This window comes from Mustela lutreola, chromosome 9 (assembly GCF_030435805.1).
Source record: "Mustela lutreola isolate mMusLut2 chromosome 9, mMusLut2.pri, whole genome shotgun sequence".
Classification (NCBI taxonomy): domain Eukaryota; kingdom Metazoa; phylum Chordata; class Mammalia; order Carnivora; family Mustelidae; genus Mustela; species Mustela lutreola.
Window position 1 is genome coordinate 135287575 of NC_081298.1, and position 21280 is coordinate 135308854.

At 44.9% G+C, this 21280-nt stretch overlaps 1 protein-coding gene across 1 annotated transcript in view; it reads left to right on the top strand.

Moving 5' to 3' along the window:
- Positions 1-21280, top strand: part of NBAS (NBAS subunit of NRZ tethering complex) — a 317470-nt gene that overhangs the window by 208225 nt on the left and 87965 nt on the right. The window contains exons 41-42 of the mRNA XM_059132606.1: positions 9905-10134; positions 13681-13791. Of these exons, the coding sequence (XP_058988589.1) occupies positions 9905-10134; positions 13681-13791 (341 nt within the window). The remainder of the gene's footprint in view (positions 1-9904; positions 10135-13680; positions 13792-21280) is intronic.

A 21280-nucleotide genomic window follows, 5' to 3' on the forward strand; every position in this document is an offset into this window, starting at 1 on the left:
AATAGTAAGACTTATTCCTGCCCCTTTTACCCTTAACTCCAATTTCTGTTTCTTCCTTCCAGCTTGTGTCACCCCGCTACTTCCCTTCAACTCTTGGCCTTGTTCCTGTCACCATTTTCCTATCAAACTATCTTTTCCTTGGAAGAGGTTCCTTGGAGCTCTCCTCTCTTGCCCCAGGCCTGCGCTTCTGATTCTTGGCTGTTAGACTGCTCATACCTCCCTTTCCCCCACCCCGGCCCATGGCATGGTTCCTAACATCTGCTCCCCTTCTCCTTTTGGGCTCAATAGCAGAAGGCACCTGCTGTTCGGGGTCATTGCTTCAGGAAGCAGCATTAGATCCTAGAACACAAGCCAGTGAAGTCCATGTGGCACAGCAGTGATGCCTCCCAACATGATTTCTAACTTCTCGGCTGCTCCAGACAGAAACAGGTGTGCCCTCCAGTAGGGGTTAAGGCAGCACCGGCTCAGGAACCAGCTCACTCTCCAGGGACTTCTTGGCAACTCTCTGGAAAGCATTGTGTTGGTTGGTAGTCCCAAAGGAGATCTGAAGAGTTAGAAAGTTTCCGTGATTTTTTTTTTTAACATCAAGATACAAAGTCTTTCTGAAGTTCTTCCAGGTAGATGTGTTCATAGGGAGTTAATAGATGTGTGAACACCTCTCCAGTTGTTTTTTCCTCTCTACCCCGTATTTTCAAGTTAATTCAGTCTCCATGTTTCCTTCACCCTAACCACTGTAACAGCCTGGTAAACCTCACTCTGTCTTCATTTTTGTTAGTTTGTATCTTTTCCCAAACATCTGTCAGAATGGCTTTTCTGAGGTGGAGACGTGGTCATCCTGTCTTCTGCCTCAAATCCCTCCGTGATTTCCATTGTCCTGGCAAGATCTGCGCGTCCCCCCCACGGTCTGACCCCTCCTGTTTCTCCAACTTCATCTTCCTTTGTTCCTGCTACACCAGGACACTTGAATCTCTTAGGGGTCCTGTGTATTCTCTTTCCTTGTCTTCAAACTCATACTCTTTGCTTGTAATATTCGCCTGCAACATTTCTTTGCTTAGCTCCTTGCTTCAGGTGCTACCTCACTGGGCAGGCTTCCCGCTGCCTGCCGCCATGCTGCCGTGCCCCCAGGCCTGTCTGGTGCTCTTCCGTGGGCATTGTCCTGCCCTATACTTACCTCAGTCATAGCTCTGAAGCACTCTCTTGTTTGGAATTTAAGTACTTCTCATCTCCCTGGATGATGAACTGTTTGAGGCCAGCGTCTGTGTTGTATTTGTTGGTTTTACCAATGCCTAGAGCAGGACCTGGATAATAAAAGGGAGTAAATAAGTGTTCACTGGGTAGATTATTGAGAACTAATGAGCAAATCTGTAGCACATGTGAAATGATTGAATTGTGTGTGTGTGTGTGTGTGTGTGTGTGTATTCAAGTATTTATCAAGTGATTGCTTTATGCCAGGCCATGTTCTAGATCCTGGGGAAACACGAGTGAACAAAGTACGTAAAAACCCTTGCCCTTCCTGGACTTATGTTCCATCGAGGAAAGGGCGTCATAAGCAAAATAAGGAAATAAATATACTCTGTTAGATGGTGATAAGAGCTATGAAAACAAAAAGCAAAGAAGAATGAGAAGTATGTGTGTGTAGAGTACAATTTAAACAGATTCGGGGAAGATCTCAAATCGAGACAGTGACTTTTGAGGAAAGACGAAGAGATGAGCTCAGCAGCACGGAGACAGGAGGCGAGCACGCTCCACACAGAGAGAACAGCAGGAACGACCGTGTCGAAGCGTCCCTGTGCCCTGTGTGTATGTGGGATTTTCTCACAATGTATTGGAGATGGTATTGAAATTTTAAATTTAAAAAATTGTGAAACTGAAAACGTTGAAGAGTTACTTAACTCCAGATGAAAAGGACAGAAATGCCATCTGTGAGCCAACTTCACTGTGACCAGTAAGGTTCCCTCTGTTTGGCTAAGAAGTGTGGAAAAGAGGGGAGGGGTCGGATAACAACAAGGGTGAACTTAGGGGCGTGCATGTGGGAATTGTCTGTGGGCAGGAGGAAGAGCAGACTAACCCCGAAAAGCCATCATTTCTCTTACAATGGCCCTTGCATTTGTTCTGCCCCTTGACCTTTTGAGCATCCCCATTTGGCGGAAGGTAAGACTCCGAGAAATCCAGTGGCTCGCCCCAGGTTGCTGTGGTAGGAAGGGAAGCTGTCACTTGGCGCTTCTGCTTCCCAGCTCCGCCTGCTTTGACTGGGACCCGAGCGTCTCTGGCTCGGAGGCCCCGAGAGTCCTGTCCAGCCGGACGTTCCACTGCGGCTGCCGGTAAAGTCGCTCTCCCTCGCGTGCTAGGGGAACCCCTCGGTGATCGGGCCGGCTCTTCCTCACCCCAGCAGCCATGAGCCCGACACCAGCTCTTTCGAAGTTTGTGTTTTAGCTCCTCAGAATTTCTCTCTGGAGTTCACATCCCTTCTCTCACCGCTGCGCCTGTGCAGATGTGATTTCCCCACTTAAGTGCCTCCGTCTTCTTCCCACTCTCAGCATCTAAGTCTGAGCTCCAGAGAGCCTCCTGTGTGGAACCTTCTCTGCTCCTGAGCAGACCTGGGCTGCTCTTGTGCGGACGCCCTGTGAATGGTTCTTTGTGGTGTGGTCAGCGATGCACGGCTGTCCCCTCTCCATGTGGCGATCTTATTTGGGGGTAGGGACCCATCTCTCTCTCTCTGAATCCCCAGGACCTCACCCGCTGTGGTTCCTCAGTGGCTGCTGACTGGCATGTGCGTAGCTTCAGGAACCATTAGCTGCCACGGGTCGGGGCAGCCTTCAGACCTGGGTTTTGGGAGCTCCGGCTTGCATAGGTTGGCAGGACTCAGACAGACCACCAGAACCGGATGTCGGAAGTACCGGAGCTGTCCACGGACCACCTAACGGCTCACGATTCCAGTCCTGTCAGCATCTTCCTTTGCATAAAACAGCACTGCTGAGTTTGGAATTGAATATAACAAACTCACGATGAATCACTGTAGAAATTGAAATAAAAGCGGTTTCCATTTGTTGCCTACGCATAATAGCACCCAGCAGAGCGAGCTTTCACTCAGTTGTCACTTCACCTTGTTTCTGTTTTCAGCCCTCCCATTCTCTCCTTCCACCCCCTGTGGTTCTGAGCTGTGGGAGGATAACTTAGGTAGATTTCTAGGTTTGAATGAAAGTACTGATAGAATCTGTGGGGTTATTTCTTTTTTATTTATTTATTTATTTATTTATTTGACAGAGAGAAATCACAAGCAGGCAGAGAGGCAGGCAGAGAGAGAGAGAGGAGGAAGCAGGCTCCCCGCTGAGCAGAGAGCCCGATGCGGGACTCGATCCCAGGACCCTGAGATCATGACCTGAGCCGAAGGCAGCGGCCTAACCACTGAGCCACCCAGGCGCCCCTGTGGGGTTATTTCTGACAAAGGACCTGTACATCCTGATGGGAAGCCCTGCCTGGAGCCAGCCGGCCAGCCGACCAGCTAGCACAGGGCCTGGAGCTTCCCTAGCTTATCTGTGGAGGAGGCCATCTTGCCTCTACTTTTTTTAGTGACAGAGGACAATGATTGACGACGGTCAGCTGTAAAGAGTCTTCTCTCCTCATATTTATCCTGATTGACTGTGATTGACTGTGTGTTTTTATATTTAAGAAATAATACACACATGGCCATAAAACCCAAATGATGAGAATGGTAGACAGCAAAAAGTCAGTGTTTCCCTTTTGGTTCCTTCCAGAAATAGTTTATGAATATGCATATGTATGTCACAGTTTTATACGCAAATGTGAATAGGCACATTCTTACCCTGATATTGTTTTCAATTATACCTTACCTTTATAATTATTGTAAATGCATCTCGAAGTGTGATCTTTTCTAGCATTCTTTTTAAAAAGTTTCAGAAGATAAAATCGGTTAAAAATGGAAACATGTCCTTTAGTTTTATATGCTAGAGAAGTAAACCCAGCAGGGGATGGAATTCAAAACTTTATGGTAGACTATTTCTAAAATGTGGTTTTTTTAAGCCACTAATTGAAAATACTAAGTAGAAAATTATCTCAAGCAAATAACAGCCCTAGAGGGGAAACACACCACCTGTTTAAAACTTCCCAACCAATATTACCAAGAAATGGAGACTATTAAACCCGAATGGATTTATTACCTCTACTAGTAAGCAGTAGATTAAGTCATGGGGCATTCTGTAGTCATGAATATTTAGGCATAATTTTTTTTTTTACAGGGACTTGACCATATACTTTGAAGAAATTATATTTTATTCACCCCCTGAAGAACTGCATTGCCAAATTTTGGGGGGAAAATTAGAATAATTTAATTCTCCACACTTTCTGTGCAAGTTTTTGATGCCTTTTTATGTTGTTAGTTTTTGCAGCCTGTGATGTTTTGCAATATTACTTTGAATACTGAATAAGGCAGATTTTGAAGCTACCTATAAAGTCCTTCAAAAGCTTCCTAGAAGCCAAAAGCTTTCATACCCTTGGATCATGGCATTGAGCTTTGTTGGGAAAAGAGACAGAGCTTTGACTATCCCCTACACACACAAAAGCAGGGATTTCAGGTGTCAGTTTGGATGGAGAACACTGATGGAGACCCGTTGGGAGCGTGGGGGAAAAGGGCCTGATGTTGTGGACAGGGCAGTAGGTGAGAGGCAAGAGGATTGCCTCGGTTCTTCGCTAGCGGACCAAAGCTGAGACTGTGTGGAGGGCAGATTGGGGTCTCTGAATCGGGAACCATAGTCTCGAATGCACATCACTGGGTTGTACGAGGGTCAAATGACATTCACGTCAAAGTGCTTAGACACTTGAATGCCATACACTTGGGGCCTGAGTGAATGAATGAAATGAAGCTTTGGGATGAGTAGGGGGTTGCTTTGGAGTATGTTGAGAGAAAGTGTAAGCTCAGGGGAAGAACTGTTATTAAAACTTAAATATCGGAAGTAATCACAACCAGTAAAGTTCCTTGAGGAAGAGCTGGAAGTAGTGATGATAATGGTAAGAGGATAATTTGCATAGAGGGCTACAACTTACAGAGTGCTAATCCACCTAGCCTCACTTCATCTCTATGACGATTCTATAAAGAAAAAATGGCTTCAATTTTAGTAATGGAAAACCCTGAGCTCAGGGAGAAGAGCCAGTAATCAGGGTATCTGATGCCCGTTCCTGTGGTTTTTACCCATAACTGATTTTCCTTTTTCTTAGAAGCCCTTGCGAGTTGTCCTTTCTCATTAGTATTGTGTTTTACACAATAAATGGAAGGTTTGAAAACCTTTCTGTACATTTAACAAGTATTCGATGATCCATAAATTTGAAGACCCTTAGGAACCTGTCATCAAAGAATTAATTACCTGCTCCTAGTCACCACCATTATTAGGACAGAATTTTAAAAGCAGGCATGTTTATGTCAAGGGGTTGAACAGAAAAGGGTATTCTAAACTCTCTTTGTTGTCATTAGAGAAGAAAAAAATGAAAGACTTGCAGATACAGCTTGAATCAAATATTTAGTTGGGCACCTACTATTGTGTGTCCTCTAGGGTTGCTTGTATTTACACTTGCATATATGTGTATAAAAGGGATGAGAGGGAGAATGCACATGTGTGTTAAAAAACAAAAGCCAATCTAGATGTAAGTAATGTACAATGACAACATTAAATCCATCAGTGAAAGCTGATCATTTGTAAAAGGACTCTCATACCAAAACTTAATTACATTTGGTGGGAGCTCTGCATATACTGGGCTTGCCAAGATCCTTGTAATTTCAGGGGGCGCCTGGGTGGCTCAGTTGCTAAAGTGTCTGCCTTTGGCTCAGGTCATGATCTCAGGGTCCTGGGATCAAGACTTACATGGGCTCCTGAGTCGGCGGGGAGTCTGCTTCTCCCTCTTCATCTGTCTCTTCCTCTGCTTGTGCTCTCTCTTTCTCTCTCACACACACTTTCTTTCTCAAATAAAAGAAAAAAAATTTTAAAGGATATTTATAATCTCAAGAGCTATGCCTTCCTTGTTGACCAAGTAGAAAATGGTGGTTTTGGGGGGAGGCATTGTGCTTGGGAGTCACAGGCCACCCTGCTACTTAACCCAGTGGCCTCAGTCTAGTGTCTCCTTTTGCGTCTCTAAAACGTATGATACTAGTAGAATCTGGTCCCACAGAACTGTTAGTATTAGATGAGATTCACTACATGTATGTTTGGTACTACGCCTGTCTCCACACTGAAGACTCAAGTATTAGGTATTTATTCTTAAATAGTTCTTAGTATAGTGAATGTGTTTGATGTATAAAGAATCTGAAATAAAAAGTGCAGAGGGGCTGCGTAATTTCAACTTAGTTAAGGAAAAGACATTGAAGTTGTTTAAGCTGTGTCGGAATATATTTGTTTTAATCATTAGTCTGTGGTTGTACTTGGAGTGAAGATCTGTTCTGAAGATTTAGTGGTGGGATACATGAGAAAAATTCCACACCTGGAGGAATTTCCAAGGATTTATTTTATTTTCATGATTGAATTCCTATACATTTATAGCATTTTAGCCTTAAAAGGGGGATCATCTGGTGATGTTCCTTTGTTTTACATCCAAAGAAACTGAGCCCCTGGAGAGCCATGAGAAAGGATCCCTCCCTTGGCTCCCTCTGTGGAGTTCCCATCACTCTGGGTCTGAGACCCTGTAATGGTGCTTCTAATCAGAAGCCTTCTGTGGGTTCTGTGTATGTGTTTGTCTGTCTCTGCTTTTTAATTCCTTGAGTGTAAGCTCTAGGTCCAATTTGCTTTCTTAGAATGAGGGAGACAAGAGTACTTTAAAATACTTTGTTTTACTTGTGCCCCATAACAAAGCATGAGGAGGCTGTGCTTATGGACTCCTATGGGTGAGGAAACAGGTAGGAAATAATGGCCCCAGACTGCATCCCTACTGAGTGAGGGACCTGGAGCGTGCAGTACCACTGACCTGAAAGCCACTACTGCTGTCCCCACGCTTCCCTCTTACCTCATACTTGATTTGTGCGAGAGAATCTACTGCGCTCTGGAAAGGACAAGCTCAGGAAGTATACATGGTCTTTGCCATAATTCAATAAGCTGGAATTTAATATTTCTGAGAAAAAGCAATGTAAAACAAATTGTGTAGTGGAGGTACAATTAAAGTGAGCGGGTTTGAGTAAATCCCACAGTCCCATTCATTTTCAGAATACCTGCTTCATGCCAGGCCTGGGTTTGTGTGTTTTATATATATTGTCTCTTGGGTTTCACACAACCGTGCAGGCTGCGTTTTACTGCCATTTTGTAGATGACACAACTGAGTATGTAGTTGTTAAGACAGCACGAGATCATCTAGCTAGGGCCTTCTGTGGGTCCATGCTGATTTCACTAGGCCGTGTCATTTTCTTCATTGGCAAAGACATGAAGACGAAGGTTGTATATGGAGACTGGAAACTTTCTGTGGGATAAAGAAAAGCCCACACAAATGTTAGTGATTATGCTCAGTGTTGGTTTGTGCTACCATTTTGGAGCTCTGCCCTCTACCAGGTCTTGGGATTTTTCCATAAATTGTATCAGAATACAAAGAGAATAGAAGTGAGAAGGCGTTACACAATTGAGGTCAAGTGAAGAGTGTGTAGGTCACTCTCCTCAAACAGGTACCAAATCCCTAAGATGCCAGAAAACAAAAGGTAAAACCTGAATATCAAGGAAACCTGTGGGAAAGCCTTGAGACATGGAGGCGGTGAGCTTCATGAACGGGAGTGGAAAGCAACAGCCTGGTAGAGAGGGGCTCGGAGTCCCTCCGAGAGATAGGCTGCCTGGGTCTGGCCTCTCCTTCCCAGTGCTTGAGGCAACTGCAGACTGAGGGCTTCGGTCTGAAAGAACAGGGTCGGAGTGACTATGGGAGAAAACTGTCCTTCTTGTGGTGAATGCGGGTTAGCAGCTGGAGTGCAGAACCGGGCCGCAGCGTGCTCTGTGAAAGCACGGCTGTAGAAGAGCTCTCCTGCCAGCCTGAAACCCTGCTCATTGCATTTGTGCTCTCGCTCTCTCTACCTCTAGGCAGACCCGTGCTAACCAGATGAGGTGTGAGCAAACAGGCAACAGTGGTACCCACCTGGGGGGCAGAGCAGGTGTAGACCGGCTGACCGGCCCTGGAGCGGTGGCCCTATACCACATCACTTCTGGTCTGGCTGAGCCCTTGGTGTGTGACTTCGGTGCTGTCCAAGGGTTCAGTCAGTAAGCAGAAAGGCGGTGGGGATGAATGTCAGCTGTAGAGATGGCCCTGGATGCTGAGGCCTGAAGCTGTGGTGAGAAGTACCATCTGTATGCGGCGGATTTCCACATCTCTTCTAATGGCGGGTAGATTTGCTTCTTTCATGCCTTCTTTCTTTCAGGTCTTAGCTATGTAGGCCTTAGCACCTGTTGTACCCTTTCCTGGAATTGGTCTCATTGGTTTTTGCTGGCGTTTTTAACTGCTGATACCTGAGTAGTTAATCTGGGCATTAACTCTTCCAAGAAGGTGCCCCAGAGACCCACACCCAGCTGGCCAAAACCAGCTTGTCTGTATTCCCATGGCATCCCGTGCTCATTTGTGTCACACCATTTTACAACTGCTTGATTGTGTCTCCTGGTAGACTGCATTCCTGGAGGAAAGAGTCACATCTTCTTAATGCATCACTTGGCACAAAATAGGTGCACAAGAAATATTGGAACAAATGAAGGATGGTCTCGTACCTTACTTTGGAGAGGTGGTTTTCAATCCCAAGTCTTTTGACTTGAGATATCCTTAGCCTGTGGTTTTTGCAATAGAACTGAGTGTATGCATTGCAATAGGGAAAAAACATGGACTTTTTCCTCAATTCCACCTCCTGGAACCCAAGAAGATTTCTTTAATTGGTTTTTATCGGCTCTCCCAGACTGTTCCCTAATAGGATCAAGAGAGAAATGTCAGGCTGGGTTTGGTAATATAGACTCGACATTGACAAATCTCCTTGTATAGCTCAGAATAATGGCTCACACATTAGAAATGCTGACAGCTTACTATAATTAGATGTGTTTCTGAGAACCAAAGGTAGATCCTGGAGTTTTTTCCTTATTCGCTTATATTAAAATATAAACCATGTCTTCCCAGGAGTTGGGAGTGATGGAGATACTGTTGTTCAAGTATCAGGCTCCCTGTTAAATATCCCCAAATTTTTCATGGTTGAGCTGCTGTTGCTTCATTGATGCCCAGACCAACTTTAATGTAAATAAATGTGGCCAATTGATCACTTATTTTTCTTTCCTGTCAACTGTTAGATTCTGGATTTTGTTCTATTTGAATAATTTTATTGTTGTTAGAGAAGCTATTAAGAATTATAGAACAGTATCCCAGTGAGCCCCAAACTGAGCTGAGTAAAAATTGGTTGGGTGCTCCCTTATATAACTAGAAGATTTTATGATTTTAGGAGTAGGGGTGGGTTTTTTCCTTACTTACCCCTGCAGAAAACACTCTTCTACTTAGTTCTCTAGGCATTTATAGTGGTGGTATTGGAACTGCTATTTTGTTATCGAGAATACTTAGATGGTCCAAAGAAACTCTATCCAGGGGCATGATGACAAAAATTACTTCCAGGGTGAATTATAAATGATCAGTCTAATGTAGGATGATGGTAGTTGAAAAAAGCAAGTGGACATTATTTTTTAACTAGTTGGAGATTTTTAAGGAACAATAGAGCAGGAGCCCAGAAACCTCCTTCCAGACTCAATTCTGTGTCTTGACTTCGTGGTCTGAAAGTGTACCACGTCTGCCACTGATTGCTCAGGGTGGTTGTGAGCCTTGATGAAACAACAGGGGACGAGCTGAATACAGCCCAGTAGACATGGTCTCTTACTTTGCTCTGTTTTTGTTGTCACTCTTTTTGTTACAGGCTGATCCCAAAGAGCTAATCAAGATGGTCACCAGGCATGTGACCCAATATGGACATGAAGCCTGGCCGGAGGACCTGGTGTCGCTGACCAAGCAGTTGCACTACTACAACGAACGTCTCCTGGATTTCACTCAGGCTCAGGTCCTTCAGGGCCTTCGGAAGGGGGTGGATGTGCAGCGGTTTACTGCAGACGACCAGTACAAAAGGGAAACTATCCTTGGTTTAGCAGAGTAAGCAACACCTTTGTCTCATGAAGGGATGGATTTAAAATGTGAAAGGGGCTCCTGGGTGGCTTAGTCGGTTAAGCATCTGACTCGATTTCGGCTCAGGTCATGATCTCAGGGTCACAAGATCGAGCCCCGCTTTAGGCTCCACACTCAGCAGGGAGTCCGCTTGAGATTCTCTCCCCCTCCCTTTCCCCTTTCCCGACCTCCCTCTCTGTCTCTCATTTTTCTTTGTGGGTATGGAATGCCCCTTGGTTTTAATACTGGTCTCCATTTTTTAGTTTAGATCAAATGAGAATTACTTACCTGTCAGAAGGTAGAGAAAGCGGGTGGTGGGGGGGGGGGGAGAAAACACAAATAAAAAAAGAAAAAAGTGGGAAAATGTGTTCACCCACAATGGTTGTTACTAAGTAGAGTTGTTTTGTCTTTAATACCACAGTTTGTGGAGTGCTTGCCATGTGCAAGGAGTTGTGTTAGGTGCTCTGTAAACTATATCGTAAATGTTATTCAATCCCCAAGGTAACCCTATGACATAAAATGTCGTCCCCATTTTATAGCTGAAGAACGTGAGGCTTCAGAGTGTTGAGTACTTGGCCCAAGTTTACATGGGTGGTAGGATCTTCACTGGGACGTTGACCTTGGCTTCTCACGTAACAAAGCCATCCCCATCTTCGTGGTGCCTCCTGGCCTCCCCATACTGCCCGATTGTGTTCCCAGGAAGACACCTGCATGCGGTTCAGTCGAGCCTTCCAGCCTTTGAAACTAAGGTTAAATTGTGCCTATATTTAATGGTTTTTCTTCCCTCTTGGTACAGTACTTTAAAATAACAAAGATGGCCCTGCTTATGGAAGTGAAACTTGCTGTTTTTCATTATTATCATTTAAATCTTTAAGAAAGTGGCAAAGTAGACTTGGCACTCTGTAATGAGTTTGTATTAGCCCGAGCTTCTTTCCTACCAGAAGATACCCCAAATTCTCTTTAGAGTAGGCAGGGACTAGAGCGATCAAAGAAAAGATAGAACAATCTGTCCCAGGATTTAGTTAATTAAGAGAAGTACAGAATCACTTTTTTTTTGCCCCTCTGTTCTCCTGGAGATTAATATTTCATTAGAGTCATTTAATATCTACTTGGAAAGTGACCAAGGAGGTCATTTAATCCAACCTCCTCACTTTTGGAAGAGGAATCTGAGAATCAACTTTACAGAGTTTTTCAGGGTTACACGGCCAGAGTGGTGAGCCTCAGCTTCCCATTGCCAAGTCCAGTGGGCTTTTCCTTCAGGCATTTGGGAGTCCTTGGTGCCATACTCTTGGTTTCTTAGAAGAGGATTATTATGTAGAATAAAGATTACAAGGTAAGACACGTCTTAGCATCGTCTATTACATTTTGCTAGGGTTATTGTTCTTGATTTTCTTTTTTAAATATCCGGCTAGTGTATGCTATGAAGTATGTCCTAAAGGACAAAGACCTGCTTTTGACAAACATGTAATAGAATCTTCTACAGAGTTTGTTCCTTAGAAAAATATACAACAGCATTTGAATGGCTTGTTTAAAATGTCTGAGCATCCCTGGCATTTCCGAGCTAGCAATTTTGATTCAGAGATGGGAGTTTGGCTTCTCACATACAAGAACCTGTGAAGCACCTGCTTCCTCGTGTTCCGCAGTTCTACCTTCTCTATCTTTAGTTGTATGCAAGGCGACCATTCTTCATTTTCTTACTAACTGTGATCCATTTCCATGGCATCGGTATTCTGGAGGTGCGGTGTATATGTCCTTCATTGCTTGTGTCTCTTACATGATCGCTTGGCAGTGTTTAGTCAGGGTAATCTTGAAGAGGGCACAACATAGCTTGGTTGCTTTCCCCCTTATCAGGTGGTAACACTGTGTGTACCTGATGAACACGTTCATGTCATCAGGCAATGACTCGGACTCCCCTAACAGAAAGGATGAATGGCTAATGGTTGCTATCCTCAAGGATTTCTCATTCTATCGTGGGGAGAGGTGTACTCAATAAATACTTTTAAGAAATTTTTAAATTGACAATGTCCTGGTAATTCTTGCCATGACGGACTTATTCCATCCCTGGGCCTCCTTTTTGTAGTCCATGAGCAAAGAATGGCTTTTACATTTTTAAAGGTTGTGGGAAAACAAGAATAAAAAAATAATAAGAATTTGCTACAGAGACCGTATGTATGGCAGAAAGCCTGAAAGATTTATTAACTTGCTGCTTACAGAAAATGTCTCCCGACTCCTGGCTAATCAAACATATAAGTAAATGTCCTGGTTTTCTTTGCTAGGGTATATGCAATCTTAGCAGTATCATTTAAAAAGAACAGAGATTTCATTTCTCTGCCTGTGGTTTTGTCCACCAATCCTCCAACTAATAATTTGTCTGCTTGGGGGTAGAGGGGCCCCATAATAGTCTTTCCAGAATGGCTTTAATGTGGGCACCCTGGCCCAGAATTATTATTCTTTTTTTTTTTTTTTTTAAAGATTTTATTTATTTATATGTGTTCGAGAGAGAGAGAGTAAGAGGGGAGAAGTCAGAGGGAGAAGCAGACTCCCTGCCGAGCAGAGAGCCTGATGTGGGATTCGATCCTGGGGCTCCAGGATCATGACCCGAGCCGACGGCATTCGCTTAACGAACCAAGCCACCCAGGCGCCCCCAGAATTCCTGATACACCTGGAGGTGTATCACATCCCCTGGTTTAAACCTTCCATGGGCTCCCCACTGCTAGAGGATAAGGCGCAGTCCCCTTGGCCGACCTCCCCTCCGCCTCCTCTCTGGGAACTGCCTCGCTGCTGGTCCGCTTGCGTGTCCTCCAGACTTGAGCGCGGGTTGGCAGTCACTGGCTCATCGCTGCTGTCCGGATTCGAAGTCCTCGCTGGTGGCATCCCCTCTGTTTTATTTAATTGTTGGTTCACCTCTCACATCGTCCGCTAGGGCTACGCTGTGAGTGCCTCAAGAAACACGTGTTTCGACTTTCTGTCCTAAGTGGCTAGCACAGTGCCCGGCACTGGGAAATGTAAATGTTTGTGGAGTGCCCACCTCTGCTTTCTCAGAATGTAGCTGCTGCTGGTGTTTCCTTTGCACTGTTTTTTGACTACAGGCCCTGGTGTCTAGACCAGAAAATTTTCGCGCTTGGTACACTTTGGACTGGATAACGGCTTTGGGGGAGCCGTTCTGGGCACTGCAGGAGGCTTGGCCATCGGCCGCGCTCCTGTCCCCCACCCACTAGAAGCTGGTAGCCCTCACCACCTCCGCTCCTGCCGTGATAATCAGACACTGTCAGATGTCCCCAGGGGCGCAGAATCCTCGGCTGAGAACCACTGGTCTAGACCGTTCCTTCGTCAATGGCAGTGTACCACGGTGAAAACGGAGCATTAGAATTCCTTGGAAGTACTTTTCCTGAATTACTGTGAAACGTCTTATTAAGGACTGTGCCGACTGTACCCCTCGCAGCCGGAGAGAGTCCTAATGAACGTTTTCTTGGCTGATTAAGGTAATATGTTTCTCTTCTCTCCCTTCCCCGTGGCTGATGGACATTCTTGAAGAACACTTGAGGAAAACGTCTACAGCATCGCTCTTTCTCTGGCGCAGCGTTACAGTGTCTCCCGTTGGGAAGTTCTTATGACCCATTTGGAGTTCCTGTTCACTGACAGTGGGTAAGCACATGATTCCTATGGGTGTTTAATTCCCGTTTTCTCAGATTCCATTTTAGAAGGATCTTGAAGTCGTAAAGTACAATGTCATGTTTCCTTTTGAGCTATAGTAGCCCAATATCTGGACATTCTGTCTTTATACATTTCCTATGCACATTTCGGTATTCCAACAATAGTCTATCACTTTTTGTCTTTCAGTAATATAGTCCTGAGTTACATTAATATTCATGCATTTATGCAGAGGTAGGTTTTCTATTTTGTTTTGTTTTGTTTTTTCTTTTTTTTTAACTGAGAATCTGCTGCCTATGAGGAACAGTGTTAGACACTTGGGTTTTAAGAGTGAGCAAAACAGGCATCCCAGCTGTCTTGGAAGCTGTAGTTTAGTGCAGGAGACAGACTGTCATTGAATAATGATAGACAAACGTGAAATTACAACTGTGACAAGTACTACAGAGGAGAACCCAAACAGGGGATTTGGTGAAGTTAGGGAAGACTTTCCTGAAGAAATAATGCTGGAGCTGAGATCTAAATATTGCATCACAATTGTGTACTCTACAATGAGAAGGAAACCATTTTTTTTTTTTTTTAAGATTTCATTTATTTATTTGAGAGAGAATGAGTGAGAGAGAGCATGAGCGAGGAGAAGGTCAGAGGGAGAAGCAGACTCCCCAAGGAGCTGGGAGCCCGATGCGGGACTCGATCCTAGAAGTCCGGGATCATGACCCGAGCCGACGGCAGTCATTCAACCAAATGAGCCAGCCAGGCGCCTAGGAAACCATTTTCTAGGGAGATAAAACAGTTACGTGCTAAGGCCTTTTGACGGGAAGTAGCATGATGCATGTGAGGGCCTGACAGGTGGACAGCGTGGCTGAGGTCCAGAGAGTCGGGAGCACAGTGTAAGAGGGCCCTGTGGAGAAGCCCAGAAGCCAGGCCATGGGCAAGATGGCAGGCCTATCACTTGAGTCATAGGAAACTATTGAAGGATTTTGTAAAAGAGAGAGAGGTATTAGGATCAGGTCTACATTTTGATAAGATCACTTGGGCTCCCATGTTGAGAAAAATTTTTAGGAAGACCAGTACAGGCATATAAAAACCAGTTAGGGAGCCATTGGAGTAATAGACTGTGACATAACTCAGAGTAGGGTTTGAAAGTCTAGAAGGAGAGAGGAGAATAGCTTTCAGAGATATCTAGAAGGTGAAATGGTTAGTACTAAATGCATTGATTGATGAGGACCAAGGAGGTATGAATTCACTGAGAGGGGAAGGGTCAAGATCTGCTCTAGGATCTTACTGGGTCTGCCTGTTGGGTGGTGACATCCTTTGGTGAGCTAGGTAGCCATAGTTACCAACAAGACATTTTGAGGGGAGTGTAAAGAAAAGATAAGGAATTGGGGAAAGTTACACACCTTGAAATGCATAAGAGGAAAGATCCTGCAGATAGTGGATCTTACTGCTCTGGAATTCAAAAGAGAAGGAGGAGCTGGAAATACTAATTTGGGAGTTACATGCACGTAGATGATAAATGGGCTCTGTTGTGGGTGCGCTTTGGGAAAGAATATGGAATGAGAAAGGAGAGAGACGTGAGACACACCTTGAGGACCTTCCCCAATTAATGGAGCATGAAGGGCTCCCAGCAAAAGGGACAGGAGAGCGCAGGCGAGAGAGAGGATGAAAGATGGGGCCTCTTTGTGCTAGGGAAGCTGTGGGAAGGGAGAATTTAAGGAGAGGGAGGGAGTACTGAGTGCGGCCAAATCCCGCTGAACAGCCAAGAATTGCTTATAATTCAGCATTTTTAATTTTTATTAAATCTTTAAAATGTTAGCATCTACGCTCTAAGTATTTATGAAATTGCTACACGGGTGATAGTGTTACCTATGAGAAATAGTGCATGACTTCACCATTTTTGAACCGCAATAATATGGTCAAATAAATGTTTCTTTGGCATATTGGTATTTAAAAAATACCTTGACATTTTATTAAATATTTTTTCCTTTCATTGAATGTTACATAAAAGACTGTCGTATCTGTATAAGCAGGATGCTCCGTTGGTCTCTGAATATATTATGAATTATCAGGCAATCTGGGAATGTGCAAGACTGTTCACAGCACATCATTACACCGGATCGCAGTGTGATTATGCTGGCACCGCGATCACAAAAGCAGGAAATCATTACCTCCTGGCGTCACTACTTGTGAGTGACAAAACACCTAATATTGATTCAGAAGTGGTGTTTAGTGCTCACGTTATTCACTTAAAAGATGTGGTTTGCCTGACCATTTAATCAGACTCGGTAACATGGGGGTTTGGAACGAGACTGGTTAATACAGGAGGAATGGCCCGCCGTTCGCTCATTGAGTCAGTGCCTGTGGGAAGGTAATGGATCAGAGTCAGAAGAAAGATAGCGGTCTTTTCCTTAAGATTCTGTGTTCTGTCCCTTCTGTTGTCCTATCCCTTTAAAAAGCTGTTCTCCCTGCCAAGTGGATTTCCCTGTGTTTTCCGTGCTCTTTCCTGCTGCTTGAACTTGGGGGTGTTCCCGGCTCAGCTCGCGTCCGGGAAGGCGCCCCGATGGGGCTGAGTGAGGCCCCCGATGCGACAGAGGGTGACCCTCCGAATCAGGGCAGCTAGCTCAGAGACCACCCTCTCACTCTAGCTGCGTGTCCCTGCACGAGATCATTCGATTCTCCAAAACTCATTTTCCTGAACTCTAAGGTGTCATAAAAATTAAACGACTTCACGGTAAAGTAGCAAACCTGCGTTCCTTTCACAGTCGGTGCTTCACGAGTGGCGGTTATTGCTGCGATTTCACTCCCCGATGAAGGAGATAATGGTTGTGAACACCCACACTTGAAGTCTGGTCTCCCTGCCCTCTTATTATTCCTCTGGTGTTTTCCTTCTCAGGGGTGCTGACCGCCCGTGATGGCTTCGAGTGGACCCATGTGCCTGGCGTCCGCTCCGGCCGGCCCCGCGGGCCCGCCCAGTCTCCTCTTCTCCAGGCCTCGTTCAGGGCTGCTGCGCCCCTCACCGCAGCCGGAGCCACCAGCCTCCCTTCTTGGCTGTTCGGCACCTGCCGGTGGGTGTGACATTGCTAACGTCCAGTGTGTGGTGGCTTCTGGGGCCAGGCCACACTTTGGGGTCCAGGTCTGCTGCCCGTGGTCACAGCTGTGCAGCCATGAGCAAGTCTCCTCGTCCTTTTGAGTCATTGTTTTCTCAGTTGTCTGACCCTCGTGCTTACCTTATAAGGGTACAGAGGTGAGAGACAGTCTGTGGCGGGTTTGCAGCTGGGCGGCTCCGTACCATTGTGGCATTACTCCGGTACTGTTCTCGTCTGTGCTGCTGACTCCGTGAGTGTCTTTCAGTTTTGGACAAAAGATCATTTTTGGAATATGAGAGGCTGCTTCTGGGCGATCGAGTAGGACCACACTGGTTCATGCCTTAAATATTACTATGTTTATAGTGTCTTCCTAGTCTAAGTTTAGGTTTAAGTGCTGAGTAAGACACATCATTACCCTCCTAGAGCCTTTGTTCTAATAGGGGAGACTCCCCCAAACCCCATCCCCCACCACCCCAATACACACACACACACACACACACACACACACACACACACACACTTAAAAATAGCCCAAACATAAATTGCTAATCATGGTAAGTACCAGAAAGGAAATGCACAAGGAGCAGATAGCAGTCTAGGCAGAGGGTTCTGGGGCCAGGAAGGTCTTGGTATTTTCAGTAGCTACAGAAGACCATTGAGGCTGGAGCATATTGTGCCTGTGAGCACAGGAGAAGTAGAGAGGGGCAAGAACGACCTCCTCGATCATCCTGGGTAACACCCTCCATCCCCCCCTTCTCTCTCTCTCTCTCTCTCTCGTTCTCTCTCTCTTTTTAAATATTGTATTTATTTGAGAGAGAGAGGGAGCATGAGAAGGGGAAGGGTCAGAGGGAGAAGCAGATTCCCTGCTGAGCAAGGACTCGATCCTGGGATTCCGGGATCATGACCTGAGCCAAAGGCCGTCGCACAACCAACCGAGCCACCCAGGCACCCCCATTTCCCCTTGTTACTTAAACAACAGATCTGAAGGCCATGCACCCTACACGTTCAGTTCATTCTGCTAGCCAGCCACCTCCTGGTCACCCGGGTAATTACCCAAGGGATTTTGCTTGGGTGTTGGAGATCATGATACCATCTGCTCTGTCGGTTGGTTTAGTACTGTCTCCTTGCCCCTGGTCACAGGGAATCTGTGCACAGCTGTTTTTCACAGTACCTTTTGGTCTCAGGTACAAGGATGATCAAGGGCAAGTTACAGCTGTGGGAAGATGAATGCATTGTAAGGTGTTTGCCTTTTTTATGAATTGAAACAGAAGATACGCAGGACCCGTGTCCCAGGGTTGCTCCTGCTGAGAGTGGGGATGTGTCCAGAGAGCCACAAGGTAAAGGATGCTGAATTCTGGCCTTCTCCTCCCGTAAGCCTGGAGTAGTGTGAGAATATTTAGTCTGGAATGGGGATTTAAGGCAGCTCAGCTTGTTAAAACTAGGTCATAATGTTGAAAATTAAGACACAATAAAAACTCAGGACCAGGAAAAATCCATATTAGAGGAGGAGGGTTGAATATAGATATTCAGATCCTGGGTTTTATTGGGTTTGTTCAAATTTGGTTTTGATCTCTCTTTTGGCCTAAGGTGGGGAAGAGATCATGACTAAGACTGCAGTTTGCCTTGTGAATAAGAAGAAACCTACCATTCCTCAAAGTGGAAGAACTAATTACCGCTATTACCAAATTGGAAGCGATGCCTTCCTGACATCTGTAACCCCCCTTCCAAGTTGTGATTGTTAAGGCCATTTCTCCCCCACAGAGTCAAAAGCTCCTGATGCTGGCATAAAATGTAAGCAGAAAATGCATTCTGGCTTGTTTCCATCTTGTGGAAAGTGCTCAGGTTTTGAATCCTGCATGTCTGTCTTCAAACATTGGCCTTTGAATTCCTGCTAACATGTCGTCGGTAGGCATCCCTGTATGCAGGCCTAGGTTTCCGCATCTTCAGAAGGGGTGTTCTCATTCCATTTGGCAAGATGGCTGTGGGTTTAAGAGATTTGTACAAAACACCTGGCATGTAGTAGATCCTCAAAAAAAAAAAAAAATTAGCTACTATTGTCACTTCTGGAAGCAGATCATATGTGCTGAACCTATCCTGTGACTACTGTTAGCCTAACTTTGCACATCTGATTCTTGAACAATTGTTTCTCAAGTCGACATTGACATTAATTATAAGGCAGCTGCTTTGTGAGACATGAGATGATCTGATACTTACTGCCCGAGGGCTCCATACATGGTACCTATGACTCTTTCTGTGCCATGGTGTTTTTAAATATTTTTTGCCAGGTTATAATATGAGAATGCATAAACTAGTCAGAACTCGAGGGGTTGGGATTGTCACTATAGCGGAGATGAAGTCTGTCCTCATGGCTTGCCCCACTGTACTCAGTTCATATAAAACATTCCCCAAAGAGGGTTGCCTCTGTTGGTTCAGCGTCTGACTCTTGGCTTCAGCTCAGGTCATGCTCTCCGTGGTGAGATTGAGCCTCATGTCAGGCTCAGAGTTGGGCCTGGAGCCTGCTGAAGAAGCTCTCCCTCTCCCTCTCTTTGTCTGTCTGTCTGTCTGTCTACCTCTCTAAAACAAAACAATACAAAACAAAAAAACTTAAATAAAAATATTCTGCAGAGGATGTCACCAAGTAATTGTCCGACAAGAAATAGACAGAGATACCATTGGTCGTGCCATCAACGCTGTAGGTGAACTTGGAAAGTTAAATTCCATTTTTCAGTTTGCAAAGACACTTGGCCAAAATGGTGGCGAAGCTGCAGAGCGCCAGGATGATTTTGATCTCATCTTTCTTTCGTTGCCATGTTCAGCTGTCAGGCAGCACAGCAGATCAGGTCGGCTCCACTGAATTCATTCTGAGGTGTTTGGGTGGTCAATACCTTGGATGGTTTCCCTCAGATCGGAGGGGGAAACTTAGAGGGTAGAATTGTCTCTTTCCACCTTGTTCACCAGGGATTGTAGTGATTAATTTGGACCCAAATGTCTTTAAACTTGTAGGATTCGTCTTTGGCAGAAATGCCTGTTAGCTGCTACACGTGGATTTGTGCAGCCCTATCCCCACCCCTTCCTCTCTGACTTTCCCAGCCCCTCCTGCCCCACTGTCCATCCTTCCTTTCGCCCTCTCCTCCGTATTCCTCCTCCAGGTGCTGGAGCTGTTACCAGTCACTCTCAGGCTGAGTAAAGAAAAAGGTGTTTAAATAAATTTGTTTTCCCATACAAATATAGGTTCTTTCAATAAATACTGTGCTTGAATCACATTTTTGGGTGATTGACAACTTGAAGCCCTTACAGAACACTAATCAAGGGATTAGTGCTCGTAATTTATTCCTTGTGCATTGGATGCAACCAATGCTAATTTCTTCCTGTAGTTAATCTCTGAAAGTTAAATATGCACTATATTATATAAGCTGCTTTATAGCTTAAACTTGGCTCCAGAAGAAGCATTTAATCAGTTTTTAAGAGTAATCATTAATTTGATTATTGAAAAGTCCATAGTGGTTTCATGGTATTTCTTCCTACTCTCCTGAATATGGGGTCTTTGAAATTGTTTTCGAAGCAGAGATGTCATATCTTGTTCTAAAGGGAAGATAACGGCTTTTTTCAATGGAAACTATTGCAATGGGTTATTGATTACTGGCATCTATAAAAGATCTTAGCACATTGCAATTTGCTTTAGAGGGAGGTTTTGGTATTTATCATGTGTCAGTAAAGGTATTCGAGTGTCTGTCTTGACAAGATAATTAGGTAAAATTGTACATCGGGCAAACTGAATTTAGGCACAGAAGAATAAATGGGTGGGCAAGAGGGGAGGTAATGCTGATTGAGAGACACTATATTCCAAATGAAGCCAAACTCCGTGAACTCAAACTTGGATGGTTTAGTCACTGTCCATATTGTAGATGAGACTGTCTTGAGTATTCTGTTTTATTGGGATGTTAGGAATGAAGTATGACAGGAGAACTCTTTTAGAGTAATGCTGCTGGGAGAGAGAACTCCTGCCTGTGTTACAGAAGAAAGTCCTGTTCTTAGATGGTTGGTAAGACAGGCTCTTGACCTTTGTCAGTCAATGGTTGCTTTGTGACAAGGTAAGCAGAACACGCACTGGGTCCAAAGAGACGTGGTCCCTTGGTCTTAGGCGAGCTGCTTCACCTCTCTGATGGCAGTTTCTCATCTGTAGGTTGCTAATTACTTAGGTTTAGCTTGCCTTGCATAGTAATCAGCAGCATAAGTGCACGTGTTGTACTCCCCCCTTCCATTAGGCCTGCTGTTCTGCCTGTAAATCTTTGTCAGTACGAACCATCTTAATGGGGTTACCTGGTTTCTTATTTACTTTTTCAGACTTCATTTTGCAAATGATGCAGAGACATAATACATACTGTGGATCACTTTCACAT